The sequence below is a fragment of the Vollenhovia emeryi genome, unplaced genomic scaffold (assembly GCF_000949405.1).
Source record: "Vollenhovia emeryi isolate VEMERY1.0 unplaced genomic scaffold, V.emery_V1.0 DF939307.1, whole genome shotgun sequence".
Taxonomy (NCBI): Eukaryota; Metazoa; Arthropoda; class Insecta; order Hymenoptera; family Formicidae; genus Vollenhovia; species Vollenhovia emeryi.
Window position 1 is genome coordinate 98,970 of NW_011967059.1, and position 16,959 is coordinate 115,928.

The 16,959-nt window shown below is 41.2% G+C and overlaps 1 protein-coding gene across 1 annotated transcript in view; it reads left to right on the forward strand.

The window, feature by feature from the left end:
- Positions 1 to 16,959, forward strand: part of LOC105558843 (dynein heavy chain 2, axonemal) — a 53,230-nt gene that overhangs the window by 19,216 nt on the left and 17,055 nt on the right. The window contains exons 16-31 of the mRNA XM_012006765.1: positions 955 to 1,088; positions 1,168 to 1,361; positions 2,396 to 2,624; positions 3,258 to 3,409; positions 3,492 to 3,742; positions 5,028 to 5,248; positions 5,339 to 5,453; positions 6,203 to 6,374; positions 7,315 to 7,490; positions 8,506 to 8,668; positions 13,202 to 13,426; positions 13,695 to 13,983; positions 14,403 to 14,540; positions 15,323 to 15,493; positions 15,989 to 16,280; positions 16,858 to 16,949. Of these exons, the coding sequence (XP_011862155.1) occupies positions 955 to 1,088; positions 1,168 to 1,361; positions 2,396 to 2,624; positions 3,258 to 3,409; positions 3,492 to 3,742; positions 5,028 to 5,248; positions 5,339 to 5,453; positions 6,203 to 6,374; positions 7,315 to 7,490; positions 8,506 to 8,668; positions 13,202 to 13,426; positions 13,695 to 13,983; positions 14,403 to 14,540; positions 15,323 to 15,493; positions 15,989 to 16,280; positions 16,858 to 16,949 (3,014 nt within the window). The remainder of the gene's footprint in view (positions 1 to 954; positions 1,089 to 1,167; positions 1,362 to 2,395; positions 2,625 to 3,257; positions 3,410 to 3,491; positions 3,743 to 5,027; positions 5,249 to 5,338; positions 5,454 to 6,202; positions 6,375 to 7,314; positions 7,491 to 8,505; positions 8,669 to 13,201; positions 13,427 to 13,694; positions 13,984 to 14,402; positions 14,541 to 15,322; positions 15,494 to 15,988; positions 16,281 to 16,857; positions 16,950 to 16,959) is intronic.

The following is a 16,959-nucleotide window of genomic DNA, read 5'->3' on the forward strand; positions in this document are numbered from 1 at the left end:
GAGCGCGTGGCAAGATGTGACCGCCCGGCGATCGATATTGCTATGCGCACATCTTGCCACGCGCTCGAATTGGGCAGTAGGCCGGCCTAAGACAACGATTTTTCACAATTAATTACTCGTTAACTATTACGAAAATTGCAAAATGGTACAGGACTTTTCCGTTCATCTCGATCCGTTCTACCTTCTCAAAAATTTTGTCGGATATGGAAAGACTCACCCTGTATAATAAAAAGCGGGAAATATTACTTCCAATATAAATACAATTATTACTATTACATATAGTTATTCGAAATTTTACTTGTGGTTATTATTGCGATATTTATAGTACACTTTTCCAAATTAAAAGCTCGTTTTGATTTATGACAACTACATCTTAAATTGCATGGACCAATATTGTGTCTATGAGAACTATAATACATTGTTAGGTCAACCATAACTTACGTAGTTGGAAGGATTATAAAAATGTGGTTGGCTCCTAAAATGACTGTGAATCATAATGAGATTGTGGTAACTGCAGCCATTTTTGTCTGTCAGTGTATAAGATATCAGACAAGATACTTTACAATTGATTTACGTAAAATGTTATCTGCATGTGTAAAATTTGAAAAAATTGAAACAGAAATTTCATCAACGGTTGTCTTTAGCACTGCAGATTGCAAGCGCGCTATTTATTCATAGCGCGTTTTATTGCACCGTACTATTGGCGTTTGTCGATTCCGAATCAGTTTTTTCGCATGAACTTTGCCTTTACAAACATACAAGCAACCATTGCGGTAATAATTTGACACAAGCGTGAATTAACGCAGTAACTAAATTGCATTCTATTGCAGTAACTTGATTTCGTGGGAAAAAAATTAATTATGTCTTACACACGCGTATATTTTTCATCTAGAATATTATCTTATTTCTTCTGTAGTACAGTTACATTACTGTATTATGATGTTGCTCTTACAGACGCTTTAAATTGGCTAGCCATCTTCAAGAGGGAAATACATTCCCTGAGAGACAGGGAAAGCTGGTTGAAATCACAACTGACGATTTTTGGCATAAATTACCCGGATTCGCGAGAACTCGCGCAACTCGATAAAGTAAATGTCGCTTGTATATACCATCTTTGTGCACTTTCGCGCGCTTACTCGACTTCTCGGCGCTTTTCTACTTGCGAAGGACGTAGCAGTGATCGAATTGGTGTGGCAATTGACGGGCGAATGGAACGACGCCTGGGAGCGCTACAAAACCGGAAATTTCTGGACGATAGAATTGGAAGAGATGGACACAACCGCTAATCTCCTCCTCCGGAAACTCACGAAACTCGGCAAGGAGCTCAAAGAAAAGAATTGGGATATCGTCGAGAATACCAGGTGCGACCCAGTTGTAATCCAATTTCGTGCGCGCGGCAAATATGTGCCTGTACTCGTGCATTTTTCACGAAGCGCAAAGTAGTGTTTGCGAGCCATCCTTTAGCAGGATGTCAATTTATCGGTTCGCGAAAACTAGAAACCGGTCGGCCGCGTATAAACTGCGCCCGTACGATGGATAGCCATTTTTCAAAATGACAGCAAGATGAGAGAGATCGTGCGCGGGGACGTAATCGACAGTAATTGTTGATGATTGGTTGCAACATCGAATATCGAACGTTGCAGCGAGTGGACCTTTTTGCCAGCTGGTTTTTTTTTGCGGCATATGGCGAGGAATCTAGAAAAAAGTCTGTCGATTTAGAAGGTACATATGTACCGCCAATTAAACAACATCGATGAAAAACAATTACTCGGTTTTTGTCTCCTTTTTATTTCTGTTCACTCGTAAGCGGCGACACGTATTCAGAGACCAATGCGGCCACTTGGCAAGAAATAACGCAAGGGACAGAATATGCTTAATCCCACGTGTTACACAGCGGCGCTTATTAACCTTTGCACCGCTAAAGCACACGGCTTACGCGAACTGCCGAGCATACTTGTACCACTCCTTTCGACGATACTTTCTGAAACTAACAAAGTGCACCTTTTGTAAGTGGCTGCGTAATTTCCAGCGGCTAAAATTTACCTTATTTTACTAAACAAAGAAAAATGAAAAGAAAACAAGGAATCCGCTGTTCCGCGCATACAGAAGAAAAAGAATTCTCCATGTAGAGGAAGACACGCAGTCTGCCCCTATAAGTTTTAAATATTAAAAGAATTATTTTTTTACTTCATATTTCGATTCAAACTTTTGACACCTTTCCGGTTAGCAGATGATATTATTACGCCGCGATTGGATCACGTTTTTAAATTGTTATGAATCCTTTATAGATTTTTATTTTTGAACTCTCTTCAAATTATGTATAAATGACATTGAGATACGATTGCTTCTTTTGTACAACTTGTACTGACACGTAATATTAGATCGTTATATTTAGATCAAGAGTCGATAAATTTCGACATACATTGCCGCTAATAACGGTGCTGAAGAATCCGGCGATGAGACCGAGACATTGGAAGCGAGTCAAAGATACGATCGCTCGTGACTTCGACGAGACGTCGGAGGACTTCACCCTAGACGCGATTATCAGGATGCAAATGCATAATTTCGCGGAGCAGATCAGTGAAATCTCAAACGCAGCCACGATGGAGCTCGCTATCGAAGCCGTGAGTCGTCGCTGAAAGTCATTATAATATATTAATCATAAAACATAAAATATTTTACGATTGTGCACTGAGAGAAAAAGAATGGTGAAAATAACACATAAAATAACTTACTATATAGAATAATTAAATTAATTTACTATTCATTATCTGGATATTTTAACAGAATAATAGTTAAAAGCTTATATTTCACAGCAACTTTTTAAATAGTCGCCATTACTTTGTCTATACGGTTGCTATTTCTAATATTATAGTAATAGTTGGTTTTATTCAATTAAAATAGCAGAGTACAAAAATGAAATATGATCATGTCCTGTCGAGCTATAATTCTAATTCAGGAAGAGAGTGCCTGTGCGCTCTCACATACTGCAAAGCAAAGTTAGGTTTTGAATCGATATGAATCGATATGTATCAAACGAGAAAAAGCCAAATGGCACTCTTACTACATATATAACTTAACCGGGAGAAACAAAATGTTACTAAAGAGTCAACGAGAAGAAGCAAACTCCTTTCTCAACAGCAATAATTACTATGAAAACGATATTGTTGACTATAATTATCTTACTATGCAATTATAGCTTCAAATACTACATATTTTGCTCTCAGCGTGCGGATTTAATTCGATAAACGTTTCAGGGACTCCAACACATCAGGGATACTTGGGAAACGATGCCGCTTAGAATGACTCCGTACAAAGACAAAGGAATATACAGACCAAGGGCTATAAATGACATAATTCAGACTTTGGAGGATCATCAGGTGCAACTCGCGTCCATGAAGTCAACGAGGTGCGCTACACTTGCTAAATCAATTATCGCGTTTACATCTCTAATGACACTAAATTAAGTAGGGTATATTGGACTTGCCCAGGTTCGTGAAGCCGTTTGCCCAGGAAGTCGAGCACTGGGAGCGGGCACTGTCGACGATCAGCGAAGTTTTGGAAATGGTGTCGGTGGTACAGAGGGAGTACATGTATCTCGACAATATATTCACCACCGAGGACATCAGGAAACAACTCCCAAAGGAGACGGACGATTTTGACAAACTGACAAGCGAGTTGGCTGAGCATACGTCAAGGATGGCTTCCTACGGTCTGGCGTTGCCAGCCACTCATATTCCACGTATGTGTCATTAAAGAGATACTTCAAGAGGGATCTCTCGTTCGTTATAACGCAAAATTTGCCTAACTAAATTTTTTAAAGGAACTCGTACGGATTGTGTGTGTTTTTTTTCCCGCGCACGCACAAATAAAAATTTAACGAGTGTACGTAGCGCGGTAATTCTTCGAAGAGAAAAATTTTGGTGAAAACACGAGAGTGTTTAATTCTCGTATCTAATTTAATTATATATTTGCAGTGTAAACTTTAAACAATCATTATCCTACTATATTGCAATTCTCAAAAGAATATAATTCCCGATGTGCGTAATTAGCGTACGCGCTTGAATTAACGCCAGAACTCCCGGATCCCACGTTATAATTTATTCAAATGTTACGTGTACCTTAAAAAATCTTATGCGTAGTTAATTTAATAAATATTCAGGAAGTTACTAAAACCTTGCATTTGGTAAGCCGAGAAGTGAGCATTTCTCGTGGCATTATAAACGTTCACCAACTATTAAAAATTTAATGCAACACTTTTACAAAAAAGTACTCGTGCAAGTGCATTTGTGAAATATACACTGATAGAAAAATATGCAGTATTTAAAATTATAATTGCGTACTAAAATAATTATAGTCAGGAATATCATTTTTATAGTAATTATTACTATAATATTAGCAATAGCAACCATACAGAAACAGTGACGACGACTATTTCAAAAAGTTGCTATAAAATATACGCTTTTAACTATTATTCTATTAAAATATCCAGATAATGAATAGTAAATTGAGTAAATTTATACATTTGTATAAGATTACTTATCTTTTCTTTGAAAGAAACTTTCTTGTACTATTCTTTATGAGTGCAAAGTGATGTAACCAATGAACATAGTGAATGTAATGTAATGTGGCTCCTAAAATGACTATACATTATAGTGAGATTGTGGTAATTGCAACCATTTCTTTTCTCTCAGTGTAATTGACGGAGAAAGGATTATTAAATCAGACATTTCATATTTACCGTGCACGATCGTCCCGAGTATTGAACTAGAGTTAAAATTGAGCTAGAACCGGGTATTAATGTAAATGGATACGTACAAACTGTCTGTCCGTCTGTGGCGTTAAAAAAACGAGAAAGGGAGACAGACGGAGAGAGAGAGAGAGAGCGAGAGAGAGAGAGAGCTACGAGAGAGGATAAAAGATCGAGCGGCGAGCCGACGCGTACGCGTACTGTAATATAATGTAAATCTATTCTATTGAAAGCATTTGCATTTTTTCTCCGCTCGCCATCGCGGCGATCCTGTTAGCCGACTTGCTGGAAGTCCTGAACAAACTCAACGACAAGTTGGAGGCGTTGCAACTGGCGCTCGAGCAGTACCTGGAAACCAAGCGGCGCGTATTTCCAAGACTTTACTTTGTCTCGAACGACGACATATTGGAGATTCTGGCCCATTCTAAGCGACCGGACCTCATACAGCCGCACATCAGGAAGCTCTTCGTGAACATCAGGTCCTTGAAGCTCGGCAAGGTATCCGCCGCCCGGTATCTTCCCCCGTTTCCCCCGCGTAAACCGCCTAGTCCCGAGACCCTTGATATCGCCGAGCTCTTCCGTCTTTAGTCGCTGACTGGGAAACATGTGGCTGATGGCATGTGCTCGAACGACGAGGAGTACATCGAGTTTATCCAGCCGGTTTTCTTGGAGGGCCAAGTCGAGCACTGGTTGTGCGATCTCGGTGAGTTCGTTTCTTTATCGAACCCTTCATTGGAAAATAATGAGCCGAATGTCGCGTCGCTAAATGCTTCGCAATGCGAAACAAAATACAGAGTATCGAGGGCGATGTCTGCAATCGTCTCGACATAATCTTAAAATCCGATTATCCCCCGTGACGCATAGTAGTTACTATTCTGCAAGTTTCGGTATTATCTCCATAAATCCTGTATCCTGTTATCTCATCGGAATCTACACGCGTGAACGCGCGCGCACGTTGAAGAGAGAGAGAGAGAGAGATGTGTACGCGGGAATTTATAAGATCGTAAATTGCTCTTTGCAAAAATCGAAAATGGCGTCTTCCGTCGCTTGAAATATGGAGGCGACGAACCTCTTTCGTATGCCCGTCGCGGAAAACTAGGAGAAAGATCAGCAACGTGTGAACGCGGACTCATCAAATATTTACAATATCCCGCGGTGCGCTCGGCGCGCGGGCACCGAGTGGCATTTACAACTCGGTGTACATTCGGGTGTTGCGTAAATAAAAGCCAGCGCGGAAAATTGGCCATAATTTATGCCCAATCCCCCGGACGTGGACCTCGCCCGCCGTAAATTATCCGGGGCGCGCGACGGCGCGGCGCGCAGCTTCGATTTCTGTTCGCGGGAGATAAAAGTGCGCGCGCGAAACAGCACGAGGGGACACGGGAGAGGGCGGGGGGTGGGAATTCGCAGCGGGAAGCGTGCGCGTGTATAAAACGCGGGTGACAATTGCAGAGGCCGCGATGAGGGTGACCCTGCGCGAGGTGTTGAGGCAGTGTCGGACAGCGCTGCGAAAAATGCTCGCGAAACGCGACAGGTGGGTGAAAGAATGGCCGGGCCAGCCGGGCATTACGTCCACTCAGATCCAATGGACGAGCGACTGCACGCGCACCCTGCTGCACTGCAAGTGAGTGGCCGTTGCCTATGAGAAATTTAGCTGCGTTAGTTATGGAACGTGAGGCGGACAGGGCCGTTGGAGCTGACTCGAGCCTGAAGCTGAACCGAGCCGGCCGAAGGCACGACGCGCCGGCGAGGAAAGGGTGGAAACGGGATAAACGTGAGGGTGGGCTCTGATGGACACCGAGACGAGTCAGAGGGAACAGGACGACGAGATGGTGACATATAAGGGCGAGAAAGGGCCGTCCCGCCGGGATGGAAGGACGGGCGGGAGAGAGAGAGAGAGGGAGAGAGAGACGGGAGAGACACGGCAACTCTAATAAGAGAAATTTTGCATATTCTACGTCTCGTCGTGCGATCCGGCGACGGCACCTCGGGCAGCGCTCTTCCTCCCTCATTTGCATATACTAGCCGTACCGCGAATAATTTAGCCCATACCTACGACCGTATCCCTACCCACCGAATAAAATCCCTCTCGTCCCTGGGTCTCTCCTGTAACGCTGGCGTGTTACGCGAGGCCCGACGTACCTTTCCTTTGCACGGCCGCCTCGGAAAAACGACGCCGAGGAGAGAGCGCGCGTGGTCGGAAAAATAGGGACGAGGTGGATGCGTTGGACGGCGCGAAACAATATTGCTAAAAGTGCATCGCGCGATGCCGCGTCGTCGTCCTACTCTTATTTCAGCTGACACGTAAACTTCGCGGGAACACGAGAAACCTTATGTTAATAATTTTGCGGGGCGAAGGCGACAATACTCTCGCGTTACTTGAAGAATATCCTCGAAGATCGCGCACGTATAAAGATAATTTTCCCCCGGCGTCTTCTGCGGACTCTCGACTGAAGACGAGCGGCTAAACTGTATAAGAGCTAGGAGTAGCCGCGAAATTACGTACGTTAGCTGTATATCTTCGCGGTCCAATTAGTTTCGTTTGATTTGCCCACGCACTTAAGGATGGCGGACTCGAGGAAGCCGCTGCGAAGGCTCAGGAAGAAGCAGAATCAGACGTTGGACAAATACTCCGAAGCGATACGGGGTGACCTGAGCAGGCTGGACCGACTGAAGCTCAAGGCGATCGTCGTTATTGAGATACACGCGCGAGACGTCGTCGAGAAGATGTACAAAATGAGTGAGTCGAGTTCGATTTGTGTGCCCTATCTCCGCGGCCCATGTTCCTTTTATCTTCATTCAATATTCGTTCGCCACGCGTTTGTTTTGCCAGCGTATACTCAATGTACACGTGGGATGTAACCGACAAATTACGGACTTTATAGGACCGTGCGACGCAACCGCATCACGTCCCGGCATTATATCGTTGGCGATATGATGCGCCATAGTGAGGAAACGCCGGCGCGTTCCCTCTCGTAAATTTGTATATCGATAGTATCTCGGGAAAGGATGCTGCGAAAAATATACCTGTGCGAGAGCGGGGATTTGTTTTTCTCGAGGAATATAAATTCAGCATAAATGTGCTTCGACAAGCTCTTGCTCCTCGTCTTCACGCGTAATAATTCTTTAACTTTCTACGTTGCTGATTCTCCTTTGCAAGTCTCGTCAAGACGCAGTACCGGCCAAAATAATACCACCTTTCGGTTCTCTGAGCATTGACTTTCGTCAAAGTGCATCGAATGTGCTTACCATTTTACAGTAGACACCTGGTAACAGGTGCATCTTGCGCATAAAGGGCAATGAAATTGGATAAATACACCGTGACTTTCGAATTTTTAAAATTAGTTACGCTCGAAAAATCGAAAGGATTTAATTTTGGTCGGTACTGTCGGTCTTAAAATCAATCTCTTGTATATCTTAATTGTAAATCGGCTGTTCTTATATAAAATTTTTAGAAGGATTAATCTTGTAAGAATACAGCTGATTTTTACGATTTAACAACTGACGTTCGAATTTCTTTTTAAAATGCTACGGCATTCCGAGCGCGTTTACCCAGTTTCGTAGAATAAAGTTGAAAACGGAGAAATTAGATTTTCGTACTTTCTGTAACGCGCATTAATATTGCAAAGTAGCATTTCGAGTTACGTAATATCACTTTACTCTTATATTGTCTTCACCGCCGTTAATCTAAATGAACGGAAAATAAACGGGGGGAAACGAGGAAGAAACGGAAGCTAACTTCCGAATTTTTTCAGATTGCAAAAACGCGTCTGACTTCGAATGGCTGTCGCAGCTAAGATTTTATTGGGAGGCGGACATCGACGATTGCGTTGTCCGGCAGACAAACACTCACTTCAGATACGGATACGAATATCTGGGTAACACTGGCAGACTCGTAATCACTCCGCTGACAGATCGGTACGTTCCTTTAAATATTTAGCTTAATTAATCAAGTTAAATAACACGTTTGCCTTACAATCGTTATTTTAATTGTCTCCTTACTTTTCTCTCGACCAGTTAACTTTTAGGAAATAGTAGAGGAAAGTCCTGTATTGCGAGACAGTAGGTTCTCAACGTCCACATTCAATGACATATCTTTTCCCGCAACGATTACGCGATCTAGCAATCAATTTTCCTCTAAACAGATTTCACTCCAAGGGCAATACATGCATTCGGGGATCCTAAAGCCGACTGTTTTATCGACATTCTTTGTTAGAAGTAATCTTTTAATTGGCTTTATAGAAATGCAAAACTCTTTTACGGAATCAAAGTACGCAGCAAAATCTAGACTATGCTGGTCGACTTTATATAAAAAACAAAAAAATAAAAAATTCACTAGTTTTTGGTACACTTGACGACAATATTTGCTTGATACAAGAATTCTACAATAAATATATACAAAATGAGACCAGCATACTCTAGGGACAACATATAGGAACAATATTGTGCAATTAGAACTAAGATTAATTGCCTAGAGAAAAAAAATTACTTCTAATAAACGCAAGTCTAGAAGAAGAGAAAAAGAGCAGTATAGCGTATAGAAATAGTTGCAGGCTTTTTCGAGAGAGGTCGCTGCCAAACATCTGTCAGATTGTCAGTAAAGTAATGGTATCGATGATGGTAGAATTTGATCTAAAATCTCGGTCTGAGCAAGGTGCAGCTAATAAAATTGCTGTTTTTCGTAAAAGTTGCAAAGTAATTGGTTATAAATTTCTCGGACCGAGTAGAAATTGGAATTAAAAATGTCGATAATCGACGTTTTTAATTCCGTCTCCTACCTTATCGACACTTATCGAGTTCGCCAGCGGCTTTAGGGTCCCCTTAACTTAACAAAAATTCTGCTATCTCATATTAGAAGCCTGTCTCATAATAGGGGACTTTCCTCTACTACTTTATTACAATTCGGCTTAAAGCTGAACAACTCTAACAGCTTTTCTCTAACACTCGACGAAGCATAAAAATAAAATCTCGCGCGATCTTAACTGAAGACGGTATGGTACCTTTCGCCGCGTTGTCACGAAAGAAAGAAATTGACAGACAACAATTAAATTGAGACGCATTACGTCGGCAATTCAACCGAGGCTTTTTATATACGCCGCGGATACTCGGCGAAATGTATGTCAAGTGAATTTGTATGGCGAGTACGAATAATGGCGTACGTATATGCACTCGATTGCGGAGCCATTTGCAAAATTACTTTGTGACGTTACGCTGCGACGTATTTAGTCGGTCGCCGTTACTCCGTCCCGTTTAGCAATGTTGAAACAGAAGTTTCTCAGTGGTTATCGCTCGTGCGCTATAGTTAGTCACGTAGTTGGCACCAGATCGTGGCCAGCCGTAATTTCGTCTGTCACGCGCGTGGGTAACACACGACGGCGCGAGTAATGCTTACTGTTCGACACATTGGCGATGTAATACAACCCTCTCCCCCCTGGGTTAGGTCAGCGGAGGCTGACGATTACGGCGATTGCTTGACGCCGTTCTGCACATGTCCGATTAGGTAAAGTTTTAAGTGCGCCGTTGTATTTAATGAGAGAACTTGCCGCGATACTGATCGCGCCGAATAGCTCGCGTTACATGATTAAGGTCGCAAACTCGTGATATACTTATCGCGCGCATCGTACTTCATGTAACTAGTTATATCTTAGCGCGGGAACAACGTCACACGTCGCGGTGGCAGCGATACGATGATCGCTTAATTCAAACAGGCTGCGAGATGGTCCTCAAGCTCGGGGGAACTTTCGCACCCTTGAATCTGGCGGGATCGAATTACAAGGGAAATTTTACGGTGAAAACTGTGAGAGCGACGAATGTATTGCGCTACTTCAAAATAATTAGGCAAATTAAGGGCGCGGAGAACATTTTCTCTTTAAATTCATCCCAAACGTTATGTAATCGTGGGACAACATGGCATTTGAAAGAATTTTTTTAGAGCTTTTTGAAACTTTATCATACATTTTAGTAGTAATTAAACATAGTATACGCTTTACTAGTAAAATGTACGGTGAAATTTCAAGAACCTCTCATAAAGTTCTTCAAAGTGCCACGGTGTCCCACGATTACATGATTTCCAGGTTAAATTTAACCCTTTGAAGCATACGTTTTTCTATTGAATCAATTTTAGTGAAACTTTGTGTACAAGGGTTTCTGGAGTCGCTGATTACGAATCCGTCATCAAATTTTCATACTTCAAAACGGCGGATTCAAGATGGCGGAATCCAAAACTTAAAAGAATAACATCATTTAACTGTAATTCAACTGTGCTAAGAAACATTATTTAGATATTATTAGGACCCATGGAATCTAAATTCCAGTTGAAAATTCTTATAGAACATAAAAAATAGCGCGCGCAAAATGGCGAATGCAAAGTTTGAAATTCGATCATTTCTTAGAATTTACTTACAAGAGCTGACGACGCGGACGTGATGAGTCCCTAAATATCGTAATAAAACGAAAATGCTGAAAGACTTGAAAACTTGAAAAATGTACGTACTTTGTATCTGCCAGTTTGGGTCGGCCATTTTGAATTTTGAAAATCTGACATTAAATTTGTAATGAGCGACCCCGAAAACCCCTTTGTACAAAGTTTTCAAGAAACAATCTTAAAAGATTTGGTCAATAATGAATTTTTCCGAAAAAATGGCTGTCTTTCATATTTATTTATAAAACTTTTACAATAGATATTAAAGACTACTCAACTTTTTTACGTTCTTTTATTGCTAGGATACGCAAAACATTCAAAAAACCCGACCTAAATGCGTTAACTAGGAATTAAATGGCCAAAAAGTAAAGAAGTTGAGGTGGTAACGTAGGTTACCACCAAGCTTCAAAGGGTTAAAAGAAAATTCTCTCCGTGTGATCACATGTATGAGAGATGGTAATGAAAAACCCATACAGCACTTATGTCTAAGAAACATCTTTAAGACATATTTTAGTCGTCTTTTAGACATACATATTTAGAATTTTAGGAATTTTTTGAAATTTTACTGTACATTTTAGTAAAGTGTATAGTAACATTTTAGTAAAATGTATAGTCAAATTTCACAAACTCATTCAGTTCTTCAAAGTGCCACGTTGTCCCAGGATTAGTGATTTTCAGAGTAAATTTTAAGAGGAAATTCTCTCCTTATAATTACACGTATGAGAGATGGTAATCAAAAAGATTGATGGCAAATATTTAGAAAGTAAAATTACTACGTAACGCCTTGAAGAACATATATTTACCCACTCCGGGTATCCGCTTTGAATTAGACGAAGAAGGAAAAAAGTAAAGTAGTCGGGTGGCTGACAGAGATAAGAAAATTAAGGGAGGAATGTAGAAAACCGAAAGGGAAGAATGAAGGAATGAGCGTGCGCGGAATAGTAATTTTGTAAACCAAGTCCTTGGCTCTAGGCCAAAAGGCCAAACCAATCGATAAAGTTAATGTTATTACATGATCGTACGCGCAAGTATGTATGTATATTTTCCAAAATACATAATGTAACGCTCAAAAAGAAATGGCCCCTCGCACTTGGTAATCTCCGGTGGCACAAATTAATCGCGTCCAGCCGAAGAAATGTGGAAAAATGCTCACCGCAAGGGCCCGAGCAGATGCAATTTCGATCGACGAGGCAATATCGCGGGTACGCGTGGCCGTATAACTCGACGCGGCAGCCCTCGACGTAATATGCGGTGTAATGACAATGCGATGCGATCTCAAGAGCAGCCTCGAAAGGAGGACACTTGACGCGCCGCGACATCAAAGGATAAACGTGTAACGCGGAACGAGCGGCGCATCCTGCCCAGTATCGCTGCTTAACGCGGTATCGATTTAATCGCGATAAAAGGCCACCGCTCTCGTTGCTTTAATTTATAGACGGCGATTGCCGTCGCGATACGTTTGTCCACCCTCGCAGTCCCAGGGATTTGTCTTGCGGAAAGAAGACAACTCCGCCCCACTTTCCCAGTATGCAGGGGACTCTTAATCTTCCGTGTCCTCCTGTTTCCCTCTTCTTCGAGAGATTGGTAGATCAACTGCCTGCCTGTGCTTCGAATAGACGCATTAAATCGCAAACCGCGTCGAAGCATATGCACACTCTCTGACGTATTCCTCGAATCGAATGCCAGAATTGCAGCTGTGCTCCTGGAATACGGGTCTGATGGTCGAGATATTTCGCCAATACGCTGTAAATTACATGAAGATCCTCGTCGCGCCCGTGCGGGCCGGAAGCCCGCGTAATCCTCGCGTTCAATAAAACGCGAGGACGATATATGCACTGTGCGTTGTTGCTTCACCATTTTGAAACGCTCATTAAAACACGCGCAAAGTAATGTAATAAATGTACGATTTCGTAATCGCGGATTATTTAAAGCGCTCTCCCGTCTGTTAATTTTCCATTTCCACACATGTGTCACGTATTATCGCGTATTAAATAATGTGAAATAACTCTTCGCGTTTATATCCCGTGCAGATGTTACATCACGTTGACAACGGCTCTTCATTTGTATCGCGGCGGCAGCCCAAAGGGACCTGCGGGTACCGGGAAAACTGAAACGGTTAAAGACCTGGGAAAAGCGCTGGGTTTCAACGTAATCGTGCAAAATTGCTCGGAAGGGCTGGACTACAAAAGTATGGGCAGATTATTTTCTGGACTGTCGCAGACCGGGGCCTGGGGATGCTTCGACGAATTCAATCGGTGAATACCATTGAAACCTAAAATGCCGTTCCCGCGAATAGAAACGTCATACACCTCGTCGACATTTAAAAATCTAGCAACGGAGGAAAGATTTTTGCTACTCAATTATCATAGAATATATGTGAAAATGACTTCTTTTATTTTTACTTTTCGTAAAACGAAGCTAATTAGTTTCTCGAATTGTTTTCGTGACACACGTGGAAGAAGCTGCGGACTAAGAGACAAACAGGGAGTGGACCTTTTACAGACATATTTTTCTTGCTCGCAGAATTAACGTCGAAGTGTTATCGGTAGTGGCGCAACAGATCCTATCGATACTGACCGCTCTCGCCCAGAGACTTACGAGATTCATTCTCGACGGCGCCTCTCTACCTCTGGTACACACCTGCGGCATCTTCATCACAATGAATCCTGGTTACGCCGGACGTACCGAGCTTCCAGACAATTTAAAGTCTATGTTCCGACCAATTTCGATGATGGTGCCGGATAGTGGCATGATTGCCGAAATCAACTTATTCGGCGAAGGGTTTCGAGACACACGCACGCTTGCTAGAAAGGTTACTCGCGCTTCGAAATTTTCTTAGATATTGCAAAGTTTTAAGTAATTTCGTAAATTACGAATAATAACACAATGATGCGATATCGTTAAATTTATGGGACAATTTTCATGCTCTCTCGTTTACTGCGGCTAATAATTTTCAAATATTTTCAATAATTTTCAAATGAACTGAGGATGACCCGGGTCGAAACGTTTGGATTATTTATTAAATTGTTTTTAAAAAAATACATTGACAATTTCGCACGGACACCTGCTGTGGGCTCGCATTGGCCGTTTCTCCCTACCTACCTTTGATTTTATTGAGAGCCGTTACTACAATTTGGATTATTTCAAATATTTTTTTCCCTTTTTAGAGAAAAAAAAATTTCAATATCAAAATTTGCTAAAAATTTTGCACAACGCTTTTTTCCTTTGCAGATCTTTACTTTATACTCTCTCGCCCAGCAGCAGCTTAGTAAGCAATGCCATTATGATTTTGGTTTGCGAGGTATAGTAACGCTGACTCGATACGCTGGCAAGAAGAAACGGCTGTATCCCAATTTGCCCGACGAGGAGGTGACTAAACCAGAATCTTGCCATCCATTATCGCAAAATACAAAGCGAAAATTTTACTTAAAAAGGAAACTCAAAGTAAAATTATACGGACAGAATTTTCTTCTAAAATTCACCCTATTCATCATGCAATCGTGGCATTTTGAAGACCTTTGTAAGTTTTTTAAAATTTTACCGTACATTTTACTAGTAAAATGCACAACACGATTACATGATTTTTAGGATAAATTTTAAGAAGGGGATGCTAGAATGATTCTGCACTTTTTGCATCTAGAACTGTCAAATCATGAAAACATTTATGTGATACGCCATTAAATTATAAGGCTTATGTGTACAGCTCGAAAGTGTTCCACTTATTGGACCAAATCAGAGAACAACAGGGTGTCATTGAATTTAAGTAGCCTAACAAAAAGTCTATTCACTTGAATAGATAATCTAAAACTTATTCGAGTGAATAGATTTTTTGTTAGGCTTCTAAATTTAATTTTAATGACACCATGCTCTTCTCTGATTTAGTTGATTAGTGGAACACTCTCGGTGTGTACACAAAAGCCACATACGTAATTTGTATATTACACAAATGTTTTCATAAATTGACAGGTTTAAGGGCAAAAGGTGCAAAAAGTGCAGAATCACAAAATCACACCAGCATCCCCTTATTTCACGTTATTCGTTATATTTCATGTTACTGCGTTTACTTGAAACATTTACAAGGCAAGAAAACTCAACAGTTTCTTGTGCCATTTAAGAGTAAACTTGCATCAGCCAAGTTATACGTTATCTAGATAATTATTCTCGCCATGAAAGATATGAATGTCGCCAAGCTTACATCGGACGACCTACCGCTATTCCTCGATATCACCACAGATCTTTTCCCCAACGTAGACGTACCAACCGTGGATTACGAGGAAATTATCAGTTATATAACCAGCGAGGCAATCAAGTTGAAGCTGCAGGTAATCTACTTAGGAAGGATATAACTTCGCTCGCTGGAAGGGGCCAGCATTCGTATTTTTTTATGTCACGGTTCTGAAAACAGGATCGAGCGTTTATCGAGAAATTATTCGTGCTGATTCAACGTTTACAAATATCAATTTATACACGGGGAGAATTTTTCTTAAAATTTATCCGGAAGATCAAATGTAATATCGTGGGGCAATGCGGCATTTCGAAGAATTTTATCAGTTTTTTGAAATTTTACATTACATTTTACCAGTAATTGTACTTATGTTAGTGTACTATAGTAAAATTTCAAAAAAACTCTTAAACAGTTGTTCAAAGTGCCATGTTGTCCCACGATTACATAAATTTCAGGGTGAACTTTAAAAAGAAATTCTCTCCGCTGTTATGTTTCTCTTAATCTCCAGCGTTGACAAAAATATAACTATAGAAAGCCTTTGGGCGAATCGTCTAGCTAGATCGGGATTAATTGGTCGCCTAAATTATTACAGCCAATCCCCATGATAGTAACGAAAGTTATCGAACTGTATGAAACAAAGAGCTCGCGTCACTCAACGATGATCGTCGGCTCGTCAAACACCGCAAAAACCGCAACATGGAAGATTTTGCAGAATACGATGACGACAATGAAGAGCGATGGAAAGCCGGGCTTTAACACCGTTCACGTACATCCCATTAATCCTAAGGCACTGAGTCTCGGTGAACTCTACGGCGAGTACAATCTTTCGACCGGAGAATGGCTCGACGGAGTGATATCGTCCATCATGCGGAAAACTTGTTCCGGTAAAGCGCTTGATTGATTGCAATGTAATATGTGTGATGTAATAAGTATATTAGACGCTAAAAGTAGCGAATCGTTTATACGAAAAATATTTAGGTCATATTTTACGCGCCCAAACGTATCTATCTGTTTACTTCACGATTTAAGGGGATCCTAAAGTCTGTTTTATCGACGTTCTTTGTCAGAAGTAATCTTTTAATTGGCTTTATAGAAATGCAAAACTCTTTTACAGAATCAAAGTACACAGCAAAATCTAGATCATGCTGGTCGACTTTAGATTAGATCGAAAACAAGAAAAATATAAAATTTTACTAATTTTTAGTACACTTGACGACAACATTTGCTTGATACAAGAATTCTACAATAAACATGTACAAAATGAGACCGGCATACTCTAGGGTAAAAGTGTTATTTACGGTTTGACAATTACAAATGCGTAAAACTGGAAAACTAGAAAAAAACCTGGTAAAACTAGGGAAAAAAAGAATATAAGAACATGACGGGAGCCTGTTTCTCTATCGCTAACGCGATTTATGCCTGGAAAACATGCTACTTTAAAGCTCAGCGCTCTTTTGACAGACGACACCGCCGACGAAAAGTGGATCCTCTTTGATGGACCTGTGGACGTTGATTGGATTGAGAACATGAACAGTGTCATGGATGACAACAAGGTACACTTTG